At 43.0% G+C, this 26,775-nt stretch overlaps 1 protein-coding gene across 2 annotated transcripts in view; it reads right to left on the minus strand.

The window, feature by feature from the left end:
- Nucleotides 1-5,248: 5,248 nt before the first annotated feature.
- Nucleotides 5,249-26,775, minus strand: part of TLL2 (tolloid like 2) — a 90,836-nt gene continuing 69,309 nt past the window's right edge. For both annotated transcript variants that reach the window (XM_064662679.1, XM_064662680.1), the window contains 11 exons: nt 26,082-26,198; nt 22,516-22,661; nt 21,374-21,569; nt 17,245-17,370; nt 15,339-15,499; nt 13,822-14,002; nt 12,396-12,521; nt 11,436-11,563; nt 10,432-10,645; nt 9,130-9,380; nt 5,249-7,930 (listed from right to left, as the gene is read on the minus strand). In XM_064662679.1, coding sequence (XP_064518749.1) covers nt 7,796-7,930; nt 9,130-9,380; nt 10,432-10,645; nt 11,436-11,563; nt 12,396-12,521; nt 13,822-14,002; nt 15,339-15,499; nt 17,245-17,370; nt 21,374-21,569; nt 22,516-22,661; nt 26,082-26,198 — 1,781 coding nt within the window. In that variant the 3' untranslated portion in view covers nt 5,249-7,795. The remainder of the gene's footprint in view (nt 7,931-9,129; nt 9,381-10,431; nt 10,646-11,435; nt 11,564-12,395; nt 12,522-13,821; nt 14,003-15,338; nt 15,500-17,244; nt 17,371-21,373; nt 21,570-22,515; nt 22,662-26,081; nt 26,199-26,775) is intronic.

Here is a 26,775-nt window from a genome sequence, read left to right on the forward strand (position 1 = left end):
TCATGTGTCTGCTTCTGTAGATTCAAGGACAGATGAAAATGACAGAAACATATTAACTCCTCACTGACCAGACTGTTCCCACACACAGAAAGGGAAGTATTCAGAAGAATCTCTGTTGGATGTGCTGTCTGTCAGTTGGATGGGATATAAAGACTCTGCCATCCGGGAGGAATGTAAAAAGACGCTTGGAGACAGTTGAAAGCTGCTCTTAGCCTCTTTTGCTGGTGCAGCATTACTGCTGGAAGCAATACTGGGCACATTATATGGGGAGCTCTATGGGCAGCTGGGGCTGCCTGAAGGGATCAGTGCTAGTGATGGGAATAGTACTGAGAAGCAGCTTAGCTTCAGACAAGGGTTATCGGGACAAGCAGTTGCAGGAACCTCTCCTATAATCCAGGGGCAATTAATATGCACTTCTGTATGAAACAGCTCCTTTAAGACACTTACGTGAGAACACCAGTCAGTCCCAGAAATGTGTAAGAATTAAATAAACTGAAGAGAAAGAGCAAAGCTGCTGAGGTCTCCCTTGCAGCTGAGATTGGTGCTCTGCAAAGTGTCAGGAAAAGGGCAAAAGAGCTTTGCTTTGCATCCACAAAAAGCCAGCAGAGAGGGAGCTGGCAGAAAGCTGTCCTTTTTCTGCCTGCAGAAGTTCTGTTGCCATGCACTGATGAGGGAGAGCCTGGTTCTTCAAAGCAGGAGGTCAGTGCAGTGAAAGCTTTTCAATAGCAGGTTGTGGAGAAGGAAGGCTCAAGATGCGAGTCATGAGAGATTTGGATCAGTCCAAGTCCTGTAGTCTAGGAGCGGGGCACAGCACTATGCGTTGAGGACCATAATCCACAACAAAGTCAAAGAGGGGGTGAGATTACCAAAAGATCCAGAATTTATCCTCCCATTACAAATACCAGCTGGAGGTTTGTTTAGAAATGCGGACTTTATATGCAAGCAATGAACACTGTACTGGAAGTTTAACCTTTGAACAGCTGAGCTATGGGACTGCAGATGTTGTGAAATGCCTCTTGGCATGCAGACACAGCTAGCAATCGGCCACTGAGTGAAAAGGATCTCTTTCAAACTCTGCTTAGAGGTGCAGGTACTGCTGCATCCAGGCTGCCAACTGGGAATGAAATATAGCAGACATTTCTCACCCAGATTTCATACTGTGCCTTCCTTGGACTTACTCACTAAACCACAGTTTTGTGAATAGCTGACTTGTTAATTTGAGCTTGGATTTTCATACCTGCCCCTTCTCTGAAGCTGTAAATTTATTTCTTTCTTCGTGGCTAAAGACAGTGCACTTAATGAACTTCATTATTATTTCTAGGGCTGTGCATGCAGGTTAAGTGAAAGTTTGAATAGAAGGAGCCACATCGATAATATATTTACATATGGTCACCTTTCTCAGGTCAAGTTCTTTGTGAAACTACATTTGTATATGCAATGGAATAGGTCTGTTACTCACAATAACCTGATTGGTAGCCCTTGATTTGAGAAGAAATGTTTTTCCTAGCTTATTCCGTCACAGTACCAGTACCAGACCAGGGTTAAATACTTAGTTTCTTAAGGTGGGACACAAGAAGACAGACCATATAACTCCTTACTTAAAGGAAAAACCTAGTTCTGCCCTTAAATCTCTAACAGGTGACTTGCAGGGCAGTGGGTATTTGTGCTCTCTTCTGACTTAAATTACAAAATTCAAGATTTGGGATATCCTAAGACTTCATATTTGGAAACTGAAGTGTCTAACCTGCTAGCAAGCAAACACAGAAAGCCATAGCAAAACACTGAAAAATAGGCTGTTTCTTTCAGTTGTCCCATGGTTTAAAGCCAGTGTCTCAAGTCACTTGCAAAAACGGATCAGTATACAAGTTTGTATTTAGCCTCATCAGGAGAGACAAGGATATCTTTTACATGAAGATTACGATTGACCTCCAATTTAGTTACTTCAAAAAAAGAAAGCAGAGGATGCTTCTAATCCTCCTGATTAAAACTCCTGACCATTGCTCTGAAATTTCTAAATGTAAAGTGAATGTAACTAAATATTGTGAGATCTTTCTATGCCTGCACTGCTCCTGCTTTTGCTCACAGATTGCCCTGACTACTCCAGAGTAACTTTTAAGGGACTCTGAGTACCAGTTACTCTGATATTAGTCAGGTAGGTTTCCCAACAGCATCGACTGCCTGCCAAGAGCACATCTTGGGTGAGAGAAAACCTTTTACTGCAGCTGAGGGGAAAACTAAACATTGCAACCCTTCCCTCTCCCTTCTTGCCATTCAGTAACTCATAGCATCCTGCAGACCTGGAAAGAGAAGGAGAGACCACAAGGAGACAGGCCTCTTCCCCAGCCAAGTCCATATCACTGGGACCCTGCATCTCAGTGCAGAGAGCCTCTCATGGAAGGGAGGGGAGTTGGATGAATGCAATTAACACACACCGGATGATCAGGTGCTCTAGATTTACATCTCAGTTTTAACACAGATGCTTCCACCTCTCAGCATCAACTGTCCAACATACAGATAATACTCCATTTCCCCTAGCTTTTCTTGCACTTGCTCAAACTGTGATTGCTGATGGGCAGGGACCGCTCCCTCTTTGGTGCCTATACAGCTCCATGGGTAACAACTCACCAGTTCTTGGATGGAGCTGGCACAGGCCATTCACTGAGTAAGGCTGAGGAAGAGAGACAAAGGGAGATCCCAAGGGGACCAATAGGGGGAACTGAGAGAAGACCAACAGAGGTTAGAGAAATCAAAGCCATTAATATATTATTTCTGTTTGTATGCCATTAACAAGTAACTTTGTGCTGCACTTCCATAAGTCTTCCATTGATCAGTGAATGCTCATGGAATTAGTTCATTATTACATTTCAGAGGAGAATGTTGCTTTAGCCCAGAGTCAGCTAGCTGCTGGGAGGAGGGAGGTTTCACTCTTAGCCACTCTCACCTGGCCATTTTTAAACAGATACCAGTGTGTTTCAGCTCCCAGGACAAGAAATCTCCTGAAGGGTCCACTTCATGATTCAGGGCATCAGTGTCCTCTTTGCTCCAACTGCCCTAAGACCAGGTAATACCACCAGGACAGAAAAGCTGGGGCAGATGTTAAAATCCAAGCAGATATCTGAACCTATCTGTTGCACCATAAGGAAATGCACAGCAAACAATCAGCTTGACTGATCAGGGCAGACAATGGGAGGGTTAAACACCCCAGGGAGCTTTTCAACTGATAGATAACCGGTTCAGTGGCCTCACCTCTTCTGCTCTCTGATGTCCTCATCCTCTCACTACTTCCATCCAAACAAAGCCAACCAACTCCTACTCACCATTTTGCTCTTCTCCCCGAGAAATCCCTGCATGCAGTAATAGCAGACTGCCCAGTGCCAGGGTTAGTGCTCGTTTTAAGATGAGTTTCTCTTCCTCCTAATACACAAACTGTGGACCTGTAAAGAGGAAGAGATGATGGCATTTCTCTTGGGCTGACTCAGACAACCTGGCTGGGTCCCAGCACACCTGACAGAGCCAGGTCCCTGCCAGGAGCAGGGTCTGGCATGCACCTGGGAAGCTGGGCTTCAGGGCACTGGAGACTCCACCTCTTCTCTGCCAGATACATGGCAAATAAGAGCTCCTGGTTCCAAGAGTGTGCTTAGGGTGAGCCACAGATCAGCTTGAGGGGAATCCTGCTTTTGGTTTCTAAGGCTAGCACCTCGTCTGCCAGAGCACCTGCTGGAAATGTCAGAACAAAGTGAAGGATTTCTGCTGGCTTAATGCTGAGACCAACAAGCCTGTCTGGTCTGAGGCATCGTTTTTTGTCTGAAGTGAGTTGTGTCACTGGGTACTTGTGTTTTTAAAGGATGAAGAATCTTCTGGCAGACAATGGATATGCCCTTTATCAACTCACACACAGTGACTGGATGGTCTTTGGGCACTTTCTGGAAAATTAAGTCCTGTTTCTATAAGTAAGTAGAGAAAAAAAGGACCAGCCCTGTCACAGCACGGGTAGCAGACAGTGTGGAAAGAGATATCAAGGGAACATGATAGTTGAACAGTAGAGAAACTACAAACCTGCAAAAGACCTTTACACACACAATAGATAGATCATGCACACAGTTAGAACCTATCTCGCTGTAACCTCAAATGTCTCTGTGTTTCTTTAACAGCTGTGACTCCAGTTCATATCCCACCTTCTATTTTACCTCCCATTTCCTACCAGCTTCACATTTCTAATGTTTCAACATTGCTTTGCTCTGTAACTATCCATGTGACTGAAGACTCATGGGTGTCATTTTGGAAATTATGTCTACCTACTGTCTTGACTGTCAGCCTCTAGGTTCTTTCCATGGTACTCTGATGCAGGAGGCTACATGGGGATGCTTATTCCTTACTTCATATCCGTTGCTGCTTTGCCTTTGGGAACAGCTGGGAGGAAATTCAGTCACCATGAAGGTTTGGGTAGCTTTGACACACCACAGGAAATGTTCTAGGTGGTAGGTCACAGATGAACTAGGTATGTGTTGGGGAAAGAACACAGACATGGTTCTTAGCAAGCAGGGTAGACATCAAGAACTAGACAGAAAGAGGAAGAAAAGCATTTTAGGTTCTACCTATCGGCATTTGGCTGCCATGGTGCATGGACCACAACTTTGCAATAAGGAACATCTGCCTCATGTTCATCCTGCTGTCCTTTGCACAGGAGTTTCATGTCTCTTGTCTTTGGGACCTGCTGATGAAGGCCATAGCCTGTAGTGTAGCAAATGAGCCTCATCCTTTGAGGTATACTTATGGACTAATTACCAGATCTCTCATGTTTATCACTGCAGATCTGTATCTCAGCCCACTAAAGTGTAAGTGCGCAACACGAAACAACGATGTAGCTCTTTGGCTGAACAACTTGTTTCTCTGCCCCACTTACTAATGCTCTCTTGATTGCAAAAGCGAGACAAGCCTAAAGGCTCACAGGAAAGCACCTCCTGCAGAGAGTAAATCCCACCTGGTATTAGCAGAAGACACAAACAACAGTTGGTAGAACAAGGAATATAGTAACAAATGTCCTCCCCTTGAAGAAGTGGAAAATGCATGCATACAACAGAATGTGCAACTGAATCCAGTCTTTAATGAATGCAGAGACTCACTCACTCCTTCTGGGCACAGGTATATTTATGATTGCCCCCACACCCTCCTCTCCTTCCCCTCTAAAAAATTATTTTAGTTAGTGAAATGTAAAAACCACACAAAGACCAGAATACATACTCACACATCAGAGGGTCTGACATTTTTTTTCTTAAGAAAATTTCACACGTTTAGAATTATTGACTGCTAGGTCCAGTCAGTACAGCAGAAATATTCTACATAGATCATTGGTTGAAATGCACAGTACAACAGTTGCGAGCACACTGTCACAAGAGACACCTGGATGAATGCTAATGAGTCTAGTACATCTGTCAAACCACATTGCAAGCATCTGAAACAAACCAGTCTGGGGTAGATGGGAAATTACCAGAACAACGAACAGAGATGTTAAAGTACATGTCTACAGCTGCTACAGTCACTTTTCCCTAGAGCCATTGCTGCCACTATAGGGTCAGGAAACTTGAACTGCTGCTTGCCACCTGAAACTTTGCTTCTGTTTCAGAGGCACTGATGTCGCATTTTATTTCCAGACCTGAGTCACTGTAATTTTGCTTGAACTGGAGCAAGGAAAAGAAGGATAAACACACACCTCGTCTAGCAGTGCTCACTTCCCCAGACCTGCATGGTCAAACAGCTTGAGATCAGAGGTCTTGCCTGTAAGAAGGCCTCAAAATTTGAAAAAAAGAAACAAAGCAGAGCTAAAAAAAACCCCAAAACACAAACAAAAAACCAAAACCAAAACAGAGATAACGTGATTTTATACAGCCTGCAATAAAGCTATAGTCAGTGCTACAGTATTGTTCACTTTACACTTATTAAGGCTTTGACTACTGGTCTTCTACATGCACATTTTATATACATATAATCTTCCATGTGTGTGTATAAATTACTTTACTTTTCTTGTTCTAAGCAAGAAAATATTTTCATGCATTTGCTTCTCCTAGTATTCACAATACTTGGACCATATCCTGTTCAAGGATTTCTGGAGAGGGCTGGGTCTATTTATTATCCATCTGAAAATGCCCTCATCTCCAGGAATGTCGTTTGTGCCTGACAGTGGCGCTGGCCCCATACTTCTCCACAGTGGTACACCAGAAAGGAGGTGTCATCTCGGAGCCTGACAGCACATTGGTTATGTAAACATAGTAATCCTTGGATTATAAATACTTTATTAAAGCTAACACACCTCAGCTTTTAGCTCATAATTGCCCATGAGTGCCTTAATGAAACATTCAGAATAAAGTCTTTTTTTTAACTTCCATATCAACAGTTCAATTACGGTGGTTCCCCAAAAGCACAGTTTTCCCTACTTTTTTCCCAAAGAAGTGTCAAGCTACCTTTTAATTCTTTGAGCCTGTGGTAGCTTCCATGAGCAAACAAGAGCAGGTCTGAGCCTTATAGCCCAAAATGCTCTAAGTCACCATCTCACTTGCACCCTTGCCATGAAATTAAGAGACTGGGCCATGCACCAGCGACGAACGAGAAGGAAGCAGAAACCAGAAGAGCTCTTCTGTTCCTAGTCCTGTGCCTGCAGGTTGCATATGTTTGACAGGTTCCCACAGCTCACCAGAGCTGACCCGTAGCATGGCCTGTGTCCCTCTGCCTCAGGGACACCCAGGCTCCCTCTGCCCCAGAATTCCCTTCAGTAACATACTCCAGCTAGCAGATGTTGCAGAGCACTCCTACATTGTGGTGGGCAGCCCTGGGGAGAGCAGCTCAGCTGTGAAAAGGAAGGGCTCACAGGGAAATGGTAGTAAGCAAAGGAAGCAGTGAAAAGGAGGCTGAGAAAGCAGGCATGGGTGGAGTGAGGAGGAGAGAGATCCCTTATTTAAGATAAGGCCTGGACTGCTGCCACAGCTCTCTGAGCTGCTTTCCCTGGTGGTGTAATTGGAGCATGCTGTCAGTGTTCCTGTTACTAAGCTTTGCCACCATCACAGAGTCATGCTTTGCATTCCACCACAGCATTTCCATATCAGCCACCACCTTTCCCTTGGGCACTACATCAAAGTACCTCCATTCAATGTACATCACGACAATTACCACTAATCAGACACTGGGCCTGTCTCATTTACTGGGATCTAAGTAGCTAGCAGCTCTAAAAAAATTGTCCCTGTCCCCTGCCTTGCTCTCCACTCAACAATAAGCAAGACAATAAATAGAAGGGACAGAAGGAGTGATGGATGTCCAGCCATCTGGTTGTTCTCTTATTGCACAGAGTATTTTAGGTTGGTAGGGGAGTGTGGGTGGCTCAAAAAGTCCTTTGAAGAAATCCTACTGGGTATCTGTCCACATCACCTGCATCAGAAAATATGTTCAGACAGCTCATGTGGGTGCTTGGGAATTATCACCTAGAAACAAGATATGCAAGAGACGAAGGCTTTTCTCAATTCAAGTTCAGTCTTACTCAGCCTCATGGCAAGTTGTGCAAAATACAATGTTTATGCCCTGGCAGGTATGATTAGAAGACAATTTTTTGGTCCTGGGTATGTTAACAAGAAAGGGTCATGCTATTAATTGCAGAGGCAAACCTTTGAGACTGGATTTAGTTTTAGTTACAGAAAATACTGTACACTGCTTTTGGCCAGGTGCACAGAACCTTTAAAAAAAAAAGGACAAAGATCACAGTTAAATGTCTCAATCTTCATATGGGGAATGTCTGTGAGGAGCAGTCAAACTACTTTCTCATGTGCAATGCATCCTGAAATTTGGTACTTATGTATCGGGCATGAAAGCCTTTCTTGTTGATGGTGTCATCCGTATGGAATCGAATCATGATGGAATCCCCTGCAGAGTAGATTTCTTCCAGAGGCTGCAGAAAAGGAAAGAAGACAGTACATAGTGGTCAAGTCTACAGACTAAATAACTGTCTGCACTATGATGATAGAGTTTAAGCTCACAGTGAAGACAGATTGGCCAGTAAATGTGAAGACTGAGTGCTCAGTACCTCCTGCCCTGATCTGCCTTCCTATGCATATTTTCCTTGCTCTTTATGTTTGAAGACTGATGCCAGTCCAATCTACAATCTCAGTTCTTCCAGTTATTTTTTTCACAGGACTTTCTGGATATTCTTGTTCCAGTTTTCAGGTTTACTCTAATTTGCCATTATCTTTTCAGGAAATGACACAATACAAACTGGACCCTGTTTGGCAGCTGAGGCTCTCCCAGGGGTCATTAGCAGCAAAACGACTTAGGTACTTATATTTCATGACAACTCTGGTTATCTCCCACACTGTTGGTGAGCTGCTACAATGTCCCTGTGCTTCTCTGCAGGACCAACACTTTCCCAGCCATTCTTCATTTGTCAGTGTGCAGGTAGGTACATTACTACTCTGCTGCCCTGAACTTTTTCACACTGAGCTGCTATGCCTTTGTTTATATTCCAGACCATTTCTCCAGTTTGTGAGGACTTCTTCCATACCTACTCCCTGATTGTCTCTCTTTAAATTCAATAAGAACCTTCTCCATTTCATTGCTGAAGTCCTAGAGAAATCAAACACAGACCCTCTGATTTTAAAAACTACACACCATCACTCATGCTAGAGTCACTCCTGTTAATGGGGTTGCAGGTAACAGTTTAGGAGACAGCAATGCCATTCTAGAGTCAACAAGCAGCTCTGTAAGTCCCTCCACTATTCGCCCTTGGCATAGTGTGGCCACAACGTAACCTGGCTTCAGGCAGGAAGTGACTGAAACTGCCCTTTGGAAGCTGTTTCTCACATTTACACATCACTTTTGTGGCAGGGCTGGGGCACAGCAGTGCAGCAATCTTGTGCTGCTGTACATGGCCCTGGGCTAAAAAGGGACTATCTGTCAGCACCATTTTCCAGCCAACTCTGTGCATCAGATAAAATGGCTGTGATCTCCAGCCAAAGGGGAAGAAACAAAACCCAGTCAAAAAGCATTCTCATTACCAGTTTGTGACAGCTGCCCCTCTCCAGAAATGGTATGACAGTATTCTTCCTTGCCACCCCCAGTGATCCCTAAGAAATCACCACCATCATGGCTTACCCCTGAGCCACAGAAGCGTCCCAGACGGGGTGCAGTGCTGTCGTAACCATCATAAATCTCCATGTAGTCGTACCCACAGTCAGCCTCCTCCTCAATCTCGAATATCTGGAATATTAGCTCCACCCCATAACCATCTTCAGCTACAATCACCCATTCACAGTTGGCTTGACCTGGGTAGTTGTTGTCCCCAAACTGAGCATGGGAATATAGCTCCTTAGTTCGTACTTCAGCCTTTAGGAGCCCACCACACTCTGAAGGAAGAAAAGGGCACAAAACAGTCTCTCAAAGGCCTTACCTCACAAGAAAGACCCATCCCACTTTTGGGCCAGTCACAAGCAGAAAAGACCTCCAGCTTGAAGTACAGTAGGGAAGGTAAATAAACACTGCACCAAACTACCATAAATAGTGGTTGTTCACCACAGTGAATTCTCCAGTCACCCATGAATCCATAGACCCACAGAGCTAAGAGGAACTTGGTTCTTTTGGTACAGAACATGCATGGAAAGAGGTGACCAGTTTAAACTGGCAGGATGGGGTTCTTGACACATTATACTCTGGGAAAATGTATTATTTTAGAAAGCAACTGCTTTGTTCTTTGCACTTGTCCTGTAGCTGAAATTCTGACCCCAAGTATTTTGTCAGCAGGAAGTTGAAGCACATCAAAAAACTGGGGAGCAAAACAATCCTTTTCTGCCCACACAATACACAAAAGTAGCCCTGTGTTTGTGCAGAAGGGGTATACTTTAACACAGAGTTTTCCTGCAGCCAATGAGGAAGATGCCTCTTCACCAGTCTCTCATGCACTGCCACTCAGAGCACATTTCACCTGTTTACAGTGGCAGGGATTTCAAAGAAGTGAATGTTGGTACAACACGCCCACCTCTGGGCTGCCACAGATAAGAGGATCAAGCTGTGTCTGTCCACAGCACAGCTCTGCTTCTACCATAATCAATCTAATGTGGGCCTGTTTTGTGTGTGGGCCAGTACGTGGACTAAACTGCACCACCTCCTTTTCCGATGGTTGATGTGGAACAGAAGGGATTGTTGTTCAATCAAACACCTCCAATTTAAACAAAAGAGCATGAGCAGAAACGTCCAATACCAGGAGACCTCTGAGTTGTTATGGAAGCTAGTATTTATGGTATTGTGGCAGCAATGGTCTGAGAACTGAATATACAACCAGTTAAAGTTCGGGCTAAGCTTATTTGGGAGAAAAGTGTGTTTGGTTTTGCCTAGTAAAAAAATGCAGTGAGACTTGATGATATCTTATGGCACTGGGGTATTGGCAGGCAACCAGCTTACCTGTGCTATGCTTTGCCTGGAAACCTCTCCTTTGCACAGAAGCATCAGAGTAAAACCTGAGGAACATCTTGTTTGTAGAAGCCACTACAGGGTCTGGTTTCTTGCTGCCACAGAAGCGGCCAAGGACAGGTGACTTGCTGTTGGGTCCATCATACATTTCTAAGTGGTCATAGGCACATTCTTGGTGCTGTTCAATCTCAAACTCATTGAAGGTCTACAGCAAGAATATGGAGAATTAAGACAGACATCTGTAAATCTGAGTATGCGATTTAGCAGAGGATGAAATGCCAAGTGAGAAACAGATCAAACAGTGCATCTGTCCCACTCCTCCCACAGAACAGTGTGCTTTCAGACAAGAATGATCTCAGGGTGGCAGAGCTCAGAATTCCATATCAATGTGCCATGTTGCCTTAGCTTTGCTGCCTCACATAGGTGCATGACAACAGTTATCAACTGCAAGCCTTATAAGCATTTATTTTTTTCCGCTGGTAACCCTGCCCAGCACACCAAATGGGCTGTTCTTCAATATTACTTCCACTGAGCACAGGGATTATTTCCCCCAGTGCCTGGGCCATCTGCACAGATTTGGGCATGTCCTGTCATTTCCATAAGGCCATGTTGTAAAATGGCCCTGATGCCCGTCCCTCAGAGGGGCTGGGGATCAGCTCAGTCACCACCTTATTTAGATACCACCCCAACAAAGTGGTTCACAAGGAGAGGTAGGGGTGGGAGGGCGTGTTATTGCCTGTAACCAGAGGGCAATACTCCACAGTTGTCATCTGCTGGAGTATCCTCTAAGCTGCCTCTCCCCTCCCGGTGTCTCTCTTGAGACCTTCTGCCCTTTTCCAAGCCAGGGCAGCCTCCCACAATGCTCTCCTCCAAGAGCCCCAAACAGGACCTGTAGGCATCAACCTCCTGCTCACACAGTGGTGGTGGGAAGTCACTTGAGCTCCTCACAACCCAGCCTGCTTCTCCCCTCACAGTCCCGCTCTCTGGTTACTCACCACTTTCACTCGGTGGCCAGGTGTTGCAGAGATGTCCCAGGTGCACTCTTTCCGGCTGGGGTACTTGTCAGGCCAGTTGGGACTGCTCATCATTCCCTCCGCACCACTCAGCTTGTGCTCACAACCAGCTTGAGAGAAAGAGAGAGTACACTGAGGTAAGTCTCACATGGGAACCCTCTAGTGTCCTACATGCTCCTCTCTGCCCACTGAGACCCCTCCACAGGGCAGAGATAGGGAAGGTTTCAGTCACCAAACAAGACCTTTTAGTATTACTGCATAGTTCTGGTGGGTTTGTCCTATACTTTTTTGAGCTAACCTGGCAGCTGGTGAAATGGACCATCTCATTCCCCTGGGCCTCATTGACCTCATTTACATCCTCACTCCCTAATTATTCTTCTGCTCCTCCATCTCACCTGCCCTGCTCCCAGGGCGATGATGTCAGCCCCTCCACTGTGTTGACTCTGGTGCTATCTCAGCCTCACATTGTTTTGCCAACTTGGAAAGCTGAATCAGCTCATGGAGAGATCAGACAAGGACCAGAGACGACACACAGGAGGGCCATGGCAGCACAGAGCAGGGGTAGTGGTGCAGGAAGAAAGGTAATTTTGGCACCAGCAAATGGTTAGATCAGCCCATCCTTTTTCTTCCGACTCAAACACAATAACTGAATGAAGCAGCAGTGACCAGTGTAATGGTGATGTCCCACAACTGCTCCTTTTGCTAGCCCAACTTCTTATTCCCACCCTGTCTCCCCTATGGTGATATAGAGGGCAAGACTGGGGAATGGGTCAGCCCCCTACCCCTTTTTCTTGGGCAGTTTTTCAGCTAGTTGGGGCTTTTTTGGTGTCCCAGCCCAGTACATTGTACAAACTTCCTTCCAACACAGGGCAGAAAGGATCCTGAATCAAGCCATGTTTGAAGTACCTTGGCTTTCCTGAGGGCAGGAAGTGGGGACCTTACCTTCTTTACAGTCATGGCCATTTTCATGCAGCATGAAGCCATTTCTGCACTGGCATGTATAACTCCCAAAGGTGTTGATACATTCATGCTGGCAACCACCATTGTCTTTGGAGCATTCATCCTTGTCTGGGCAGGATCAAAACAACAAACACTGAGTTGACAGTGAGACAGACTACCACAGTCACCAACTGGGAACCCCACACCCAGGCTGGCAGATAGCAGTGCAAACCTTCAACCTCTACTGCTGGATTAGTCCAGTCAGCTTTTTAGCCCAGACACTATTCTCTTCAATTGTCTATCATTTAATGAAATACATCACAAATGTACTTTATTTTATAATGTAAGTTTAATAGTTAAAGACTTCTGTCTAAAAGAAGCATATAGCAGTGTCTCATACTTCTAAAATAGAGTCCAGGAAAAGTATCACATAAATTCACTAGTTTAGGCAAAAATCTACTGGCCAGCCTTTATATTTTCAAGTTCCTTTGTGCCCTGATGAGCCTCTACTTTTAAATAGCTCTGTCTGAAAGCACGAACAGCCAGATAGGAAGATCTAAGGTATGAGCTGCTCTCTGAAGCTGAAATATGCCCCAGTTGATGTTCAGGACTATATTCCTCAATCTCACTGTTCTGAGCATAGGATCTGCTCACAGTTTCCAATTCAACCTAAATTATGAGCAGTTTATCTCCATTTTTTCTTGGGACAATGCCCTCCCTAGATTTCATTAACCCCATCTGTCTTCTCACTCCCAAACATACTACCAGATGAAACATACCGATCTCATCATTCCTCCTGCTAGATTTAATAAGTCAAACCCCTAGCCCTGATTCTACTCTGCACCTGTCTTAATTCAAGGCTGTTTTGCCTGATCATCCTCTGCAAAAATCATTAATACTCTTTGGTCTCCGCTGAAAAGACAGCATGAAATTGAATTTCTACTTCCAAATGACATACAATTAACCTCCAGAACTGCCTGCCAGCAAGGTCCATCACTGACACAAAGTATTCAGAACAGAGGATGAGGAACTTCCACTAGCACACACTGCTTTGATGGGAATAATTGCTGTACAGAACATTATCGGAAATTTTCTACATCTTCTAGTTTCAGAGGAAAAAGCTTTCCTTTAATGACTCTAGGGACAGAGATAACTTCTAGAATTGGGTTCCCCATTGTTTCCTGCTGTGGAAAGACTGGAGGCATTGATGAAATCCATGCATCTTGCTGACACTATACTATGAAACTGAGAAACACTACACTGCACTGAGAAGCCAAGATGATGGTGACACAGCACAGAGCAACCATGCTTTTAAATGTAACCATGTCAGGCTCTGCCTGATCTAACAGGAGGTTGAAGAAAATTCATCAAAACCAAGAGGTTTGGTCAGAAGACACAGCTAAGCAAGTGAAAGGATACAGCCACGTACCAGAGAAGTAGTGAACTTTAAAGCCTTTCTTGGAGACTGTGTTGTCTGATTTGAACTCCAGTCTCATGTTGTTGCCATAGGATGTGATTACTTCGGGCTTCTCTGAGCCACAGAATCTGCCATGTAGCTTGGAGTCAGAAGCCAGCTCACTACGAACCTCAACATAGTCATATTTACAGACCTGACAAGAGAGAAGATTTCTCAGCTCTGTGGACTTGGAACAGAGAATTTCAGAGGAAGGGGACAGAGGCTTCACTGAGAAGGAACAGAAACAGTCTTGTACTCAAACACACTCCTAACTTCCCCAAAATCTCCTTTGTCAGTTTTCTCACCTCTTCCCTTGTTGTCTTGATTTTAAAGCATAGTTGTGTTTATCAAAACAGCAATGGTTCCATTTAATTTAGTTAAAATAATTTAGCTTATCCAAGAGCCTGACAGTGTTGAATGAACTTCAGCAGCCTACTGAATTAAGGAAGTGCCACTGCTCCCATTTACAGTGCAGAAAATGAGACCTGAATGGTTTGTTCAAACTCCACCCTGCCCTTGGCAGGACAGAGAACAGCCTCTTTTACTGGTTATTTCATTTATCCTTGAAGAACTCTACTTTATTGTTCATTTCCAATTACTTTCCTGCAAAGGCAGTACTGGGGAAGTGGGGGATGGTACATTAGGGCTGGAAAATACCTACAATTATGCAAAACTGGTAGAGAAAAGAAGTCCGTTGTGCTGGTTTTGGCTGGGGTAGATTTAATTTTCTTCACAATGGCTAGTATGGGGTTGTGTTTTGGATTTGTGCTGAAAACAGGGTTGATAATATAAAGATGTTTTTGTTATTTCTGAGCAGCACTTCCAAGTCAAGGCCTTTTCTGCTTCTCATACCATTCCACTAGCAAGGAGGCTGGGAGTGTGCAAGGAGTTGGGAAGGGACACAGTCAGGACAGCTGATCCTAACTGACCAAAGGGATATTCCAGACCATATGACATCATGCTCAGTATATAAAGTGGGGGGAAGAAGGAGGAAGGGGGAACATTCAGAGTGACGGTGTTTGTCTTCCCAAGTAACCATTGTGTGTGATGGAGCCTTGTTTTGCTGGGGTTGGCTGAACACCTGCCTGCCCACTGGAAGTAGTGAATTAATTCCTTGTTTTAATTTGCTTGCTTGTGTGGCTTTTGCTTCATCTATTAAATTGTTTATCTCAACCCATGAGCTTTTCTCACTTTTACCCTTCCAATTCTTCCCCCATTCCACTGGGGGGAAGTGAGCGAGCAGTTGTGTGGTGTTTAGTTGCCAGATGGGGTTAAACCATTACATGTATTTATAATAGAACAGCCTTAATCCTTCCACTCTATAGAGAAAGCTGATTCAGACTTCAAGGAGAACAATCACTGTTATTCATGTCATTCTGTCTTACTCTACCAGTAAGACAGAGCCTCCTCTCCCTTGTACCCCAAGGATTTATCCAGTTCTGAGTATAGCCAATAGTCCCACCTCTGAGATGCAGGGACTGGTTACGTACATCATTGCCTTCCAGATCAAACACTTCGAACTGCAGAGAGATCCGGTACTGGGCTGGAGCTACCACCTGCCAGACGCAGTTTTTGTTAGTAGGGTATTCCTTGGGCCATCCAGGGCTAGTAATGGTCCCATTGAGCTTGGTGATGAAGCCCCCACAGGCAGCTGGAGAGGCAATAAATGAACACAAGGTTTACTTGGTTCTGTTCAGACACACAGATTGGGCCACAGTGTTAACTAGGAGATGAATCAGGTCTGGGTTGGTGGCACATTTCAAATCCCGGCCTCCAGAACAGGTTTAAAATGCTGGCAACTGTGAAGAAGACAGAAACCTCATCTGCCCAGTGAAATACAGAGTTAGGCTATGTCCCTGAGAGCCACCACATAAGACTGATCTCCTCTTTAGTCTCTCTTCTTGGGCTTACTGTGAATCAGTTGACTTGGCATGCACAACACAGTTTTAAAGGCCAGATCAGTAAATTCACCTGCACTCAGTGCTACAAACCTTACTATTTCAAGTTGATCAGTAACAGAACAATTATAAGATAATAGAATCCTAGGGAAGACACTGTCAGCTCTCCAGGGGCTTATTATATGTGGACTGCTTCTTCTCTAGGGAAAATAAACAACCAAGTCAAAGACTTAGCTTTATTATCCCATTTCCTTTAAAAATTTAGGACATCTCAGCTTCATTCTCTTATGGGAGGGCAGGGCTTTTACCTCAAAGGAGTCAACCTCAATTTGCTCTTTTGCTGCAAAATTCTATTTGCAATGAAGCGTTTTTTATCCTCTTTTTTCTTGCTGTTTCTGGAGAGTAATGAGATATGGCCACATCCTCAAAACCCACAGGGACAAAAGCTTTCTGTGTCTTGTTCCCAGCACCATTTTGCATTAAGAGAACTAACCCAAGGGAGCAGCTTCAATATAAATAGTGTAGCAAGCATATCTGGAGAAACAAAAGCAATTTACTCTGTTGTATGTTGCTACATTTTTAAAGACTATCCCACAAATGAAGTTTAAAACAGGAGGTTAAGAGTGAAGTTCAAAAAACGCTTGCTAAGTTATAGTGGTTTGCCCTAGTTATAGTGGCTTGACCACATTATACTGGTTTGCTCAAAATTGCAAGGAATTATTAAAAAAAAAAAAAGACAAAAGCCTTTTGCACACACCTAACTCTGCCCTCACCAAGTCAACAGCACTCTTCCTCAGGCAGTTTGACAAAAGGAGAAGTCAGGGCAACCTGGATGACTTTGAGAGCACCACTCACAGGGTGTGGAGCTCCCTTCATGTCTCAGCTGACAGGCAGAGCTATGAGACAAGAACAATGGATGGATTTTCAGCACATCAACAGCTGTATTGTTGGCAGGAGCAAACACTTGTTGCATGAGATTAACAGTATAAATAGAAAGCTGACACAAACAGTTTCTATTGAAGGTGTGGGGCTTTTTCCTCCATAACAGAGCAGGGGAATTTACTCCTCAGTATAGAGAATATCTGTTTTGCATGCAGACAAAATATTCATATTTTATTATATGACGTAAATTTTTTTCAGAAAAGAAAAAATCAGCTTTAGATTTATATACTTTCAGGCCACTCAATGGTTAGGTTGTAATGCCTACACTCCTTTGTGCTGTACTGTGGGAGATCTGGTCTGAACAGCAATCTCTGGCCATGAAGGACAACTGGTTTTAGGGATGTTTAGCAGTAGAGAATCAGAGTATTTTCAGGTTTTTAACCAAAACTTGTTTTTCAATGGAAGATGTTGACAAAAAGAAATTTTTCAGGTGGAAAATAAACTGAAATAAAGAGGATGTAGGGGCAAGGAAAATCATCTCCAAAGACTGTTAAATTTCATTATTAGCCATAGTGCCCATCCTATAGACAGATGCCTCAATCTGTAAGTTACTTACCTTCACAGCTCTTTTTATCAGCTGTCAACTCATAGCCAGGCTCACAGGTACATTTGTAACTGCCCAGTGTGTTCTCACAGTGCTGCTCACAACCACCATTGTCCGGCAGAGAACATTCATCCATCTCTGTCAGGAGAAAACCAGAATGAGTCACACTTTCTTGGCCACCTAAACTTTATATTCCTCATGCAACCCTTCTGTACAGAAGGAACAAAGCAATAGCTGCTCATCTGAGCCCATGGAGTGGGCACTGCAGCAAACCTCACAGATGCTAAAGTACTCCTAAACATGAAACCATAAAGGACTACAATTACTGTTGGTACCCACTAGTGCTTTTTCTAGACAGGAGCAGGGAAACAGAGGCTCCTGTAAAGACTTGACTGCCTTTTGTTCTCATTTGCCTATTTCTTTGTTCTGTTTGTTTTAAGTTCCTTATGCTCTTGAGTGACAGAAACCAGCCCATTATGGTGCCCACAGTAATGGAGCTGAGGGAGGTCATACCCCACGGAACAGGGTGCAGCAGGGGAGCTGGGAGGACATGCAAGTAGTTCTGCCTTTTCATAGACACATGAAATCTTTCTACCCTGGGCTTTGAAGTCAGGCTCTTCAATCACATCTCAACAACTTGAACTGACATTTTAATATACAGATAGCCAGATGTACTGGCTTTTCATCCTGACCTCTGATTCCACATGCATGCCTTAATAGGTGATTTTATTAACATGGGGTAGGTTGGCCTCAGCTAGCAGCCAAACTCCCACCAAGCTGCTGGTTCACTCCCCACCCCCTCCCACTCCAGTGGAACAAGGGAGAAAACAGGAAGAATAGGAGCAAGAAAGCTCCTGGGTTGAGACAGGCAAATTACCCACCAATTACTGTTGTGGGCCAAACAGACTCAACTTTGGGGAATGTAATTTCATTTACTGACAATTAATATAAATATTTGAGTACTGGTTTTGGTATTGGGATACAGAAGCTGAAAACAAATATGTTAAAATACTTAGGGAAAACAGCTTTCTGCTCCCCTTTTCTGGCTCAACTTCACTCCAGGCTCCTCTCCTCCTGTTTTATATCACCACAACTTACACTCAGTCCCTTCAGAAAAGCCAGGAGCATGCAAAGGCAGGAGGAGATGGGAAGACACAGTTCATACACAACTCTGCTTCTCCTTCCTTCTCATACTTCCCTCCTGCTCCAGCATGGGTTCTCCATGAGCAGGGAACATTTACTCTGCCATGAAGCACCCCCACCTTCTCTTCCTGTGACCTTGGACTTACCTCTGCTATTTTACATTTTTTGTTCCCTCCTCCTGTCTCTCCATCATTTTTAACCTATCTTAAACTTATGTTTTCACAGAGGTGCCACCAGGCCAGCTGATGGGCTCAGACTTGTCCTGCACTGGGTCCACTGCAGAGCCAGCTGAACCCTGTCTGGCACGGGGCAGCCCCTGCAGACTCCACTGCCAACACCTTGACACTTACACCCTATATAATGTTCCCGTAACAGTTACTGCTGTGTACATGAAACAGAAACAGTCTTGACTAGATTATCACTGTAGGTCCCTTGCAGCTGAAATATTCTATTTTCTTCTATTGATAACACTGTCTTCGTGCAAAGCCTTCCTGAAGTCGGGAACCCCCACCGCAACAGTTCCAGTGCAAACAGATTTTATTTTCTGGTTTTTGTTTGTGGATTCACTATGAAGAAAGCAGAGTATTTCTTTGCTGCTCTTTTCTTAGGTATAGGTTCAATAGTTCTAATCTGGCTGTTAAATTACTTGGTTGAGAAAAAAGAGTGGCTGAAATTCCTATGATCATCAAAAACCCCTGTGATCAGTCTTTACCCTGGGAAGGATGTGTCCTGGATATGGGCAGGTATATTTTACAGAGTGTTGTTTTTCCTCTGATATTTGCCATGAAGAAGAAAGGCACAACAGTGTGCGTGTCAGATAACCACATCACTACTAATACTTCAACCATATACAAAACAGCCTTCAGTGACACAAACAATTTGTTACAGAAATGAAGATAACTAATAAAGAATAATCCTGGATATGAGGTAGTTGCTCTTCATATCTTCCTGACATTGCCTCTTGGATGTGACAAAGGTTTACCCCGTCTGAGCTGTTTGTAGATTCATTTTCTCTGAAAAGTTAGAAGTTACCACTGCATGTTCTCATGAAGCATAGCATTCAATTCCATCCTTAACTCTGTTTTTTTTTTTAGCTAAGTTATTTTCTTTCATTGTTGTAATACATGTAATTGAACCTCTATTAATTTCCTAATTCATTAAGGCAAAACTGACCTATTGCTTGGTCAGATATGGGTGGCAGTCTGAAGAGTGCCTGCAGAGCCATCTAATTTGTTTCTTTACTTCGTTCATGAAATATCTGATAGTCACAATCCCTCTTGATATGGAGGTACAGTTTGCAGACTTTAGATCCCACCTTGAAATTCCACAGGTAGCCTGCAGGTGTGTCTACCCAGCTTTTGCACACTGACATCAACTCTGCCCACAATGCTAGCTGGCTAGAAGTTGTGTAGCTATGTCTACTGTGATGCTTGGTCCAAGCAAATACACTCTGCTCCTCAGCTGAAGTTACTGGCATGGACTTAGAAACAACCTACCCATCCAACAGCTACACGGTTTCTGGTTCAAATATGTGACATCTGAGCAGACACTGGAAGATCTAGTCTGCCAGCAAAACCTACACAGAAAATACCTGTGTCTGCAATTGTACTACTGTGCATGTTTACACATTTTTACATAAAAAAGGAATAAATTTATTTCTTGCTATCTGTATCACAAAGAAAGCACCCCAGGTTCAAGTGTATAACTTTCTTCCCCTACGAACTTGCAGGAGAACTTCAGATTCTAGAGAATAACTTGCTGTGTCTCCATGTAGTGCTAATCCCTGAAAGACATTCTGCCACATTCAGCCTTCATTGTTCACTCCTGAAAGAAGTCAAAATGTCTTTAGGAAGAGGTACTCCCTGTGTCTTTATGGAACCTGAAAAATTTAAACAAGGAAGTCTAAACACTGTGAGAGTTGTTCAGGGACTGGAATTAAACATCACAGTATTTGCAATCACCCTTTGTCACAGTTCTCTCAAATCTACAGGACAATGTACTCTGTAAATTAAACTTTATTTAACTATTTTTTTTCTGCACCTAAGTGCATGGCTTAAGAATTACAGGTTATAGATTATGAAACCTTATTACTTGAATGGTGAAGAAGTGAATTCATGCGATAGACTAATCTCAGCAAAGGGGATTGAGCCCTGACAGGTTTGTTTGCTGTATTTCTTAATGAGCTCATGAACTAAACTTTAATTCACAGAGTACATTCTCCTGCAAATTTGAGAAATCTAAATGGACCATGACACCCTTAACATAAGACAAAAGTTAAAGTAGAAATAAATAAAGGACTTTTGCAATCCAAATATTGGCATTGCAGCTATTATTTCTGTACAATTGTCACTGAACCTAAGAGAAACATGACTGTCTACCTTGCAGCAGTTCTGCATGTATTTTTCCCAAGCAGTTAGATATTCCATTCTTGCCTCTATCAAGTCACCAGGATGCTGGTAAAGGACCAGCTCTTAAAAAAAAGAAAAGTAAAAAAAAAAATCTTAGTCTTACTCACATCTTCCTGAAGAGAATCTCAGTTTAGGAACACATTTGTCTCTTAAAGCACTCAGACTTTTTTTCTGGGATTCCACTTGCATTCAGATTTATCATCTCTCCAGAGGCTTCTTTTGGAATAGAACTTAATCATGCAGTTGTTTTTAATACTCTTTGTGCAATATTAGTACCTTATTTGAAAATGTAAGTGTCCCCTGGCATGGCTAAATGGAGGTGACATTCTGTCCAGCTGTGCTACACCAGGTGTTAGTGCCTGTGCTGATACTGGCCCAGCAGGCTTTCTTTCTGTCCTAATCAGGGAGGTGGTGTTCATGCCTCAGTATCAAGCAATTTGTATATAAGTTTGATATTGGCAGTTGCATAGAAAAATCTAACAGCTCTTAACTACAAGTAGATACAATGATAATTGGTCGTTTGGGGATGGCAGTAGTTTAAGGGATGAATCGTACCCAGCTTTGACTGTGAGAGGTACTAGATCACATACCTTTAAAGAAATTTGCTGCAAAGCCTGCTTTATTGATGGTTGCATCAGATGCAAACTTCATCCACACTTTGTTCGAACTGGATTTGATGTCTTCTGGCTTCTCATAGCCACAGAAGTGGCCGATCAGTGGGCTGTGTTCAGTGAGGCCATCCCGGATCTCCAGGTAGTCATAAGAGCATGCATCGTGCCATTCAATCTGCAACAGGAAAAGTGTGTGCCTGTACCTCACTAGTATGGATTCTTCAAGCCAGGCTAGCTCCCCAGATAGACTTTGGCCAGAGATCAGCTCCCCAGACAACTGGCTACGAGGTACTTGTCTCATGGCTGCCACTGAGCTTTCCTGCAGTTGGAATTGCATTCAAGCCTAGGCACATCTCAGTTCTACCACTATTTTCTGGCTATCCTCTAGTGAAACCCAGGCCCTAAACTCTCTAAAAACTGCTTTTTCATGAGAAGCTGTAAGAAACAGAGCCGAACAACTGCAAACAAAAAGGTTTAGGAAACCACTGCAGGGTCACAGCTAGGAGCCAGTGGTATCAGCCCTTTACAGGACAAACATGGTAAGTGTACCCAGGCTACAACAGCCTACGAGATAGATGGGATTTATGCACCAGCTAAGGTCCTGTCCACTCCTGTCTGTGATATATACATCAGTTGTCAAAGACAAACCATTGTGAACCTGACTAAGAGTGTAAGACATCCTATAACCAGTAGGAGAAAACCTTTTGTGAGCTCTTCAAAGCCTGTTTGCCATCTGGGAACATGATGTTTCTTTGGGGAGTCACATCCTTCAATCTGCCAAGTCCCAGTGACATGAAAAAGAGATTTTTTGCCTGGATTGGGACCATTTACTTTCATTTGACTGGATGAAAATTTAAGGATTCATGAGTCCTTATTTAATGTCATCAACACTTTTGAGTCCCTTCTAATCATATTTGTCTAAAGCAACAGTTTTTGAAAACTCTTCATAAAAACCTGGCTTCAAAATCTCTGAGCAAACTTCTGGTGAGAATAAATGATATTCTGAAGTAGTCAAAAGATTTTAAAAAAAAAATTACTATTTACACCACTTTCTTCTTAATTTAGAGGACCTAAAGAGGCAAAATAATGTCTGTAATATAATATACAATGATATTTCTCACCTCAAAGGCTTGGAATGTAATTCCAATGTGAAAACCCTCAGAAACTGTAATCTTCCAGATGCACTCTTTGGAAGGTCTGTAGTCATCTGGGTAATTGGGAGATTGGATCTGTCCAGCATCTTTGTGAATTTCTCCACCACAAATAGCTTCATAAAAAAGAAATAGCAAAACCCTGAGATCACAGGTTTTTCCATAGGTAAAACCTACTCCTAATTCAAATCTGTATCAATATCACCTGTTATACAAAGGCAACCCACAAGTCATGGAGGTTTTTACAAATCTAACATCTTGCCTTAGTGACAGTGTCTCCTGTCTTGCTGTGCCAACGTCCTTAGAAGGTGAACTCACTGGGACAGAGAATTTTTAAGGATTTGTGTGTTTCATACTCCTGGTTGCCTTCATATCTGCTTGAAACCTGCTAACAGCTCTATGAATCAAGAAAAGTTGGCAAAAAACCCCAACAACAAAACCCAAAAATAAAAAGAAGTTGCAAATCTAATCCAGCCACACGATGGCAATATTAACAAGCACAAGTTGAGCTGTTCACCACCAGACCGTCAGGCTGTCGGCTGTGCACGAAAAATTAAGTTTCAGTGTCAAATGTGAGAATGACTAAGTTTAAAGACCAAGAACAGAAAATTCAGTGAAAATCTAGTTTTATAAAAAACTAGTAGAGACATCAAAGACAATAACAGTTCAACAAAATTGTCTGCAAGACTACATAAGAAATAAAGGTAAGATCACAGGCTAAAACCTGTGTTACCCCATGATGCATGACACACGTCTACAAAAGACATATGAATGTTTTGGTTGTATTCAAAGTCAAGCAAAAAAAAGCACCAGCAGTAAGTATAAGAGACATGGTACTGCAATGACACTGCCAGACATCAACCATCCTCACCCTTGGGTTCTCCCCACAATGCATTGTATTAGCAATTCAGAGGTGGGTCTACCTATAGTGTCCTGGAAATTGCTTGCATTGGGTAACACTGTCTTGGTTTTGCATTGTAAGCTGTTAATGTAACCTAGTTAAAAGCACTGTTTTATTAGTGCAGTGCTACAGGCTTTCTTAGAGAATTGGTGTTAAAGCACCTCCAAACAGTTGCACTGAAAAATTCAGTTGCAGAGCACAATTTAGATTGCAGTTTGAGTTCATAAGAGCTACAAGTGGTGCTTGAGAGAAGCTCTGAGGGACTCTTTAAAGAACTGTCTCCCCCACCTAACAGAAAGAGGACTATGAGAGCAGAGAACTGACTTTTTTTTTAAGAGCCATAAAACTGACAGCCAACAAATAATATTTTCTCCATCCACTGTGGTAGTTCAGACAACTATAATACTTGGAAAAGCCCTACTGCAAAATGGAGAAAACATCTGCTGACAGAGCCTGAGAAGGCAATAATGATGCCAAATTTCGGGCTGCCAGCAGTGCTGTAGGACAAAACCGCCAACATCTTCCCATCTTGAATCTTATGAAAGAAAGGGGACAGAATGACTGAACTAAGAGGACACTTTCCCTATGTTATCTGTCATTTAGTATCAAGTAATTCTACCATAATGTGGCTACAATGCTTATGCCTCTTTCCTCATATCTTCTGAAAACTCTCAGTCCAAGACTCAGAGGAATCCAAATCCAAAAATCAGTCCTCACCCAAAGAGTTTCCAGTAAAGTTCAGATGCACGAGCATTTACATGCACTCTCACTAAAGCAGAAGACAGAGAAGCAGAGCTAAAACCTAAAACACACTTTGGTTTTTTTAGTATGTGAGGGAGGAGTTCAAAAGAAAAAGAGAACTAACAGCAACACAGAAAGATTTTGGGCAAAAACTGATAAAAAAATTAAACATTCATGGGCAAACCCTCCTGGAAATAAAGATTACCTTTATTGCCTAAGCATAGAAGTCACAAAACAGCTGAGCAAGCCACCTGACAATGGAGGAAAGAAACAAGCCATTACCAGAGCTTGCTTTAGAGGGAAATAGAGATTAAGGAAGATTTTTAGAAAATCTCCTATTTCAGCAAATAAATTATGGAGAGAGATGCAGATAATCTTACTACCTGCTGCTCTGACAAGAGGAGGCTGAGTTAAGAAAAGAACTATGCAATGTGCCACCACTATTTCTGTTGTACAAGCTGGTTTCCACCAGTCATGCTCTGTGCTTGCTCTCAGGCATAGCCATAGATTCCATACCTTTCCAATGGGAAACTTCTTGCAGGAAAGGCATACATAAAACACCAGTCTTGAAGAGGCAGGAAAATATGAACAGTTGGAGTTTGTTTGACCACTAGATGCACATTCCACTTCCAGTTGCTCTATTCAAAAGTCAAGTGAAGCAAGTATTGCTGATATTTACTGAACCTTTAGGGATCATTTATCAATCAACAGGAAACAGGGAAATTATCAAGAGAAAAGAAAGTCACTTTGCAAAGTGACTTTGGAACGTAGCCAATGTAAATTTTTTTTCTTCTAATACCATTTAGCAATATTAAGCATGATGCCATGTACACTAGTTTGATCACTTCTAATTCCAGCAAACTACCACAAAAGGGGTGTTACAAACCACATGGTCCAAGCAACAGCTGCTTTTCAGCAGAAATATTAAAAAAGAAAAAAAAAATCAGGCAAGCTACCTCTGTCTCTGGGGCAACAATTCCTGCAGAAACCAGATATTTCTCCTGTGAAACAGATTTGTTAGTCCCTTACTGCTGTGAAATCCTCATGTGCTTTATTTGCACTTCTCCAACAGTCCCATGTTTGCTTCACTTCCCTCTGTTAGTATCATTATTCATGAGTTTATTGGACACTTGGGCACTGGGCTTCCAGCATCATACTTGTTCCTGTGGCTGAAGAAAGGAGATGATGCAATGTCGGTACCAGTACAATACAGTACTGCTGACAATGCTGGTACTTCTAAGAAAATGCCTGTTGCCCACAGAACAATGGAATCATTATTGTAAAAAAAAAAAGCATATATGGAAAAGGGATGTTACTGATTTGTAGTGACTGTGGCAGTATTGCTCCTCCTGTGAAGTGGTTTCATCATCCCAGTGCCATGCAAGTTTCTAAAGTACCTGACCTATAGAAGATCTGACATGCTAATTTCCAATCCTCTGTAAGTAAAACATACAAGGGAGAAACAAAAGAACAATCTTTGCATTTGAGAAAAAAAAAAAAAAAAGAAAAACACCCCAAGACAAGCTGTATTAAGTGATATAAAACGTATGGTCCCAAACAGAACTTTGCCTACTAAAACAGTGAAAGAAACTCCTTCTACACCCCACACTGCTGCTTGCAGGGGCTGGTTAGAGCAAACAGAACCTGGCCTATGTACAGAAGCTATTGCTTTGTGTTACTCTCCTGTTGTGCCCCCCAAAATGTGATGATCTTGTTGGAAGATCCATGCCTTGTCTGCTGAAACAATGCACAAAATCTGCCAATTTCCATAAAAACAAGAGCATGGCTGTATCTAACCACACAGTGCAGCAGAACTCCTGCTAACCCATAAACCCCCTGCATCCTGTTCTGCCTGCTCCATACAATGTGACAGACTTCTAGCTAAGGGCTGTACCTTCATAGACCACAAAGAAGCCTTTCCCCAGGATGTTACTGCTGCTCCGGAACTCGATCCACAGCCTGCTGTCCGTGGATATTACTGGTTCAGGAATCTTGTCACCACAAAATCTACCTACAAGGCAGGAAAGAGACAATCAGGATCTTTGTGATCTCCTGGCTGATGGGCAGCAGCAGCAGTGGCTCCAGGAAGCAAAGAATCTGTGGTTAAAGGAGCTGTGCTTGTGGAAAAGACCCTTTCAGTCCCATCACTTGTGCTTTTGAATAAGTTTCTGTTTGTCCCCCTCCATTAATTCATATTCTTTTCAATTATGAAATGAATGAAAGTTCTCTTCAGCTGGGAGCAGAATCCAGTAGTCACAGATGAAGCTTCTGTTGCCCTGGTAAATTCAAAAGGGCTCATGTTTTGATCACATAATTGGGCAAATGAGCTTCAATGAACTATCCCCAGTCCTTCCAGAGATGTGACATTAAGGAACATTCTTTCCACCTGCTAGGCCTTGGAAACTCCTTCAGCATTTTGCACGCAAGAGTAAATTGTGTAAGTCAAGCCAAGGGCAAGACACGGCCATGCTGGTGAGGAAAAAACTCTTATTCTCTACTCAGCTTCTCCCAGTTAAGCTTCTGCAGTCATTTAATTGCTTTCAAGAGAATGAGACCAAGAGCCTTTTTGCTCCATGGTTCCCCCAGTA

The sequence above is a fragment of the Pseudopipra pipra genome, chromosome 8, assembly GCF_036250125.1.
Source record: "Pseudopipra pipra isolate bDixPip1 chromosome 8, bDixPip1.hap1, whole genome shotgun sequence".
In the NCBI taxonomy this organism is placed as follows: Eukaryota; Metazoa; Chordata; class Aves; order Passeriformes; family Pipridae; genus Pseudopipra; species Pseudopipra pipra.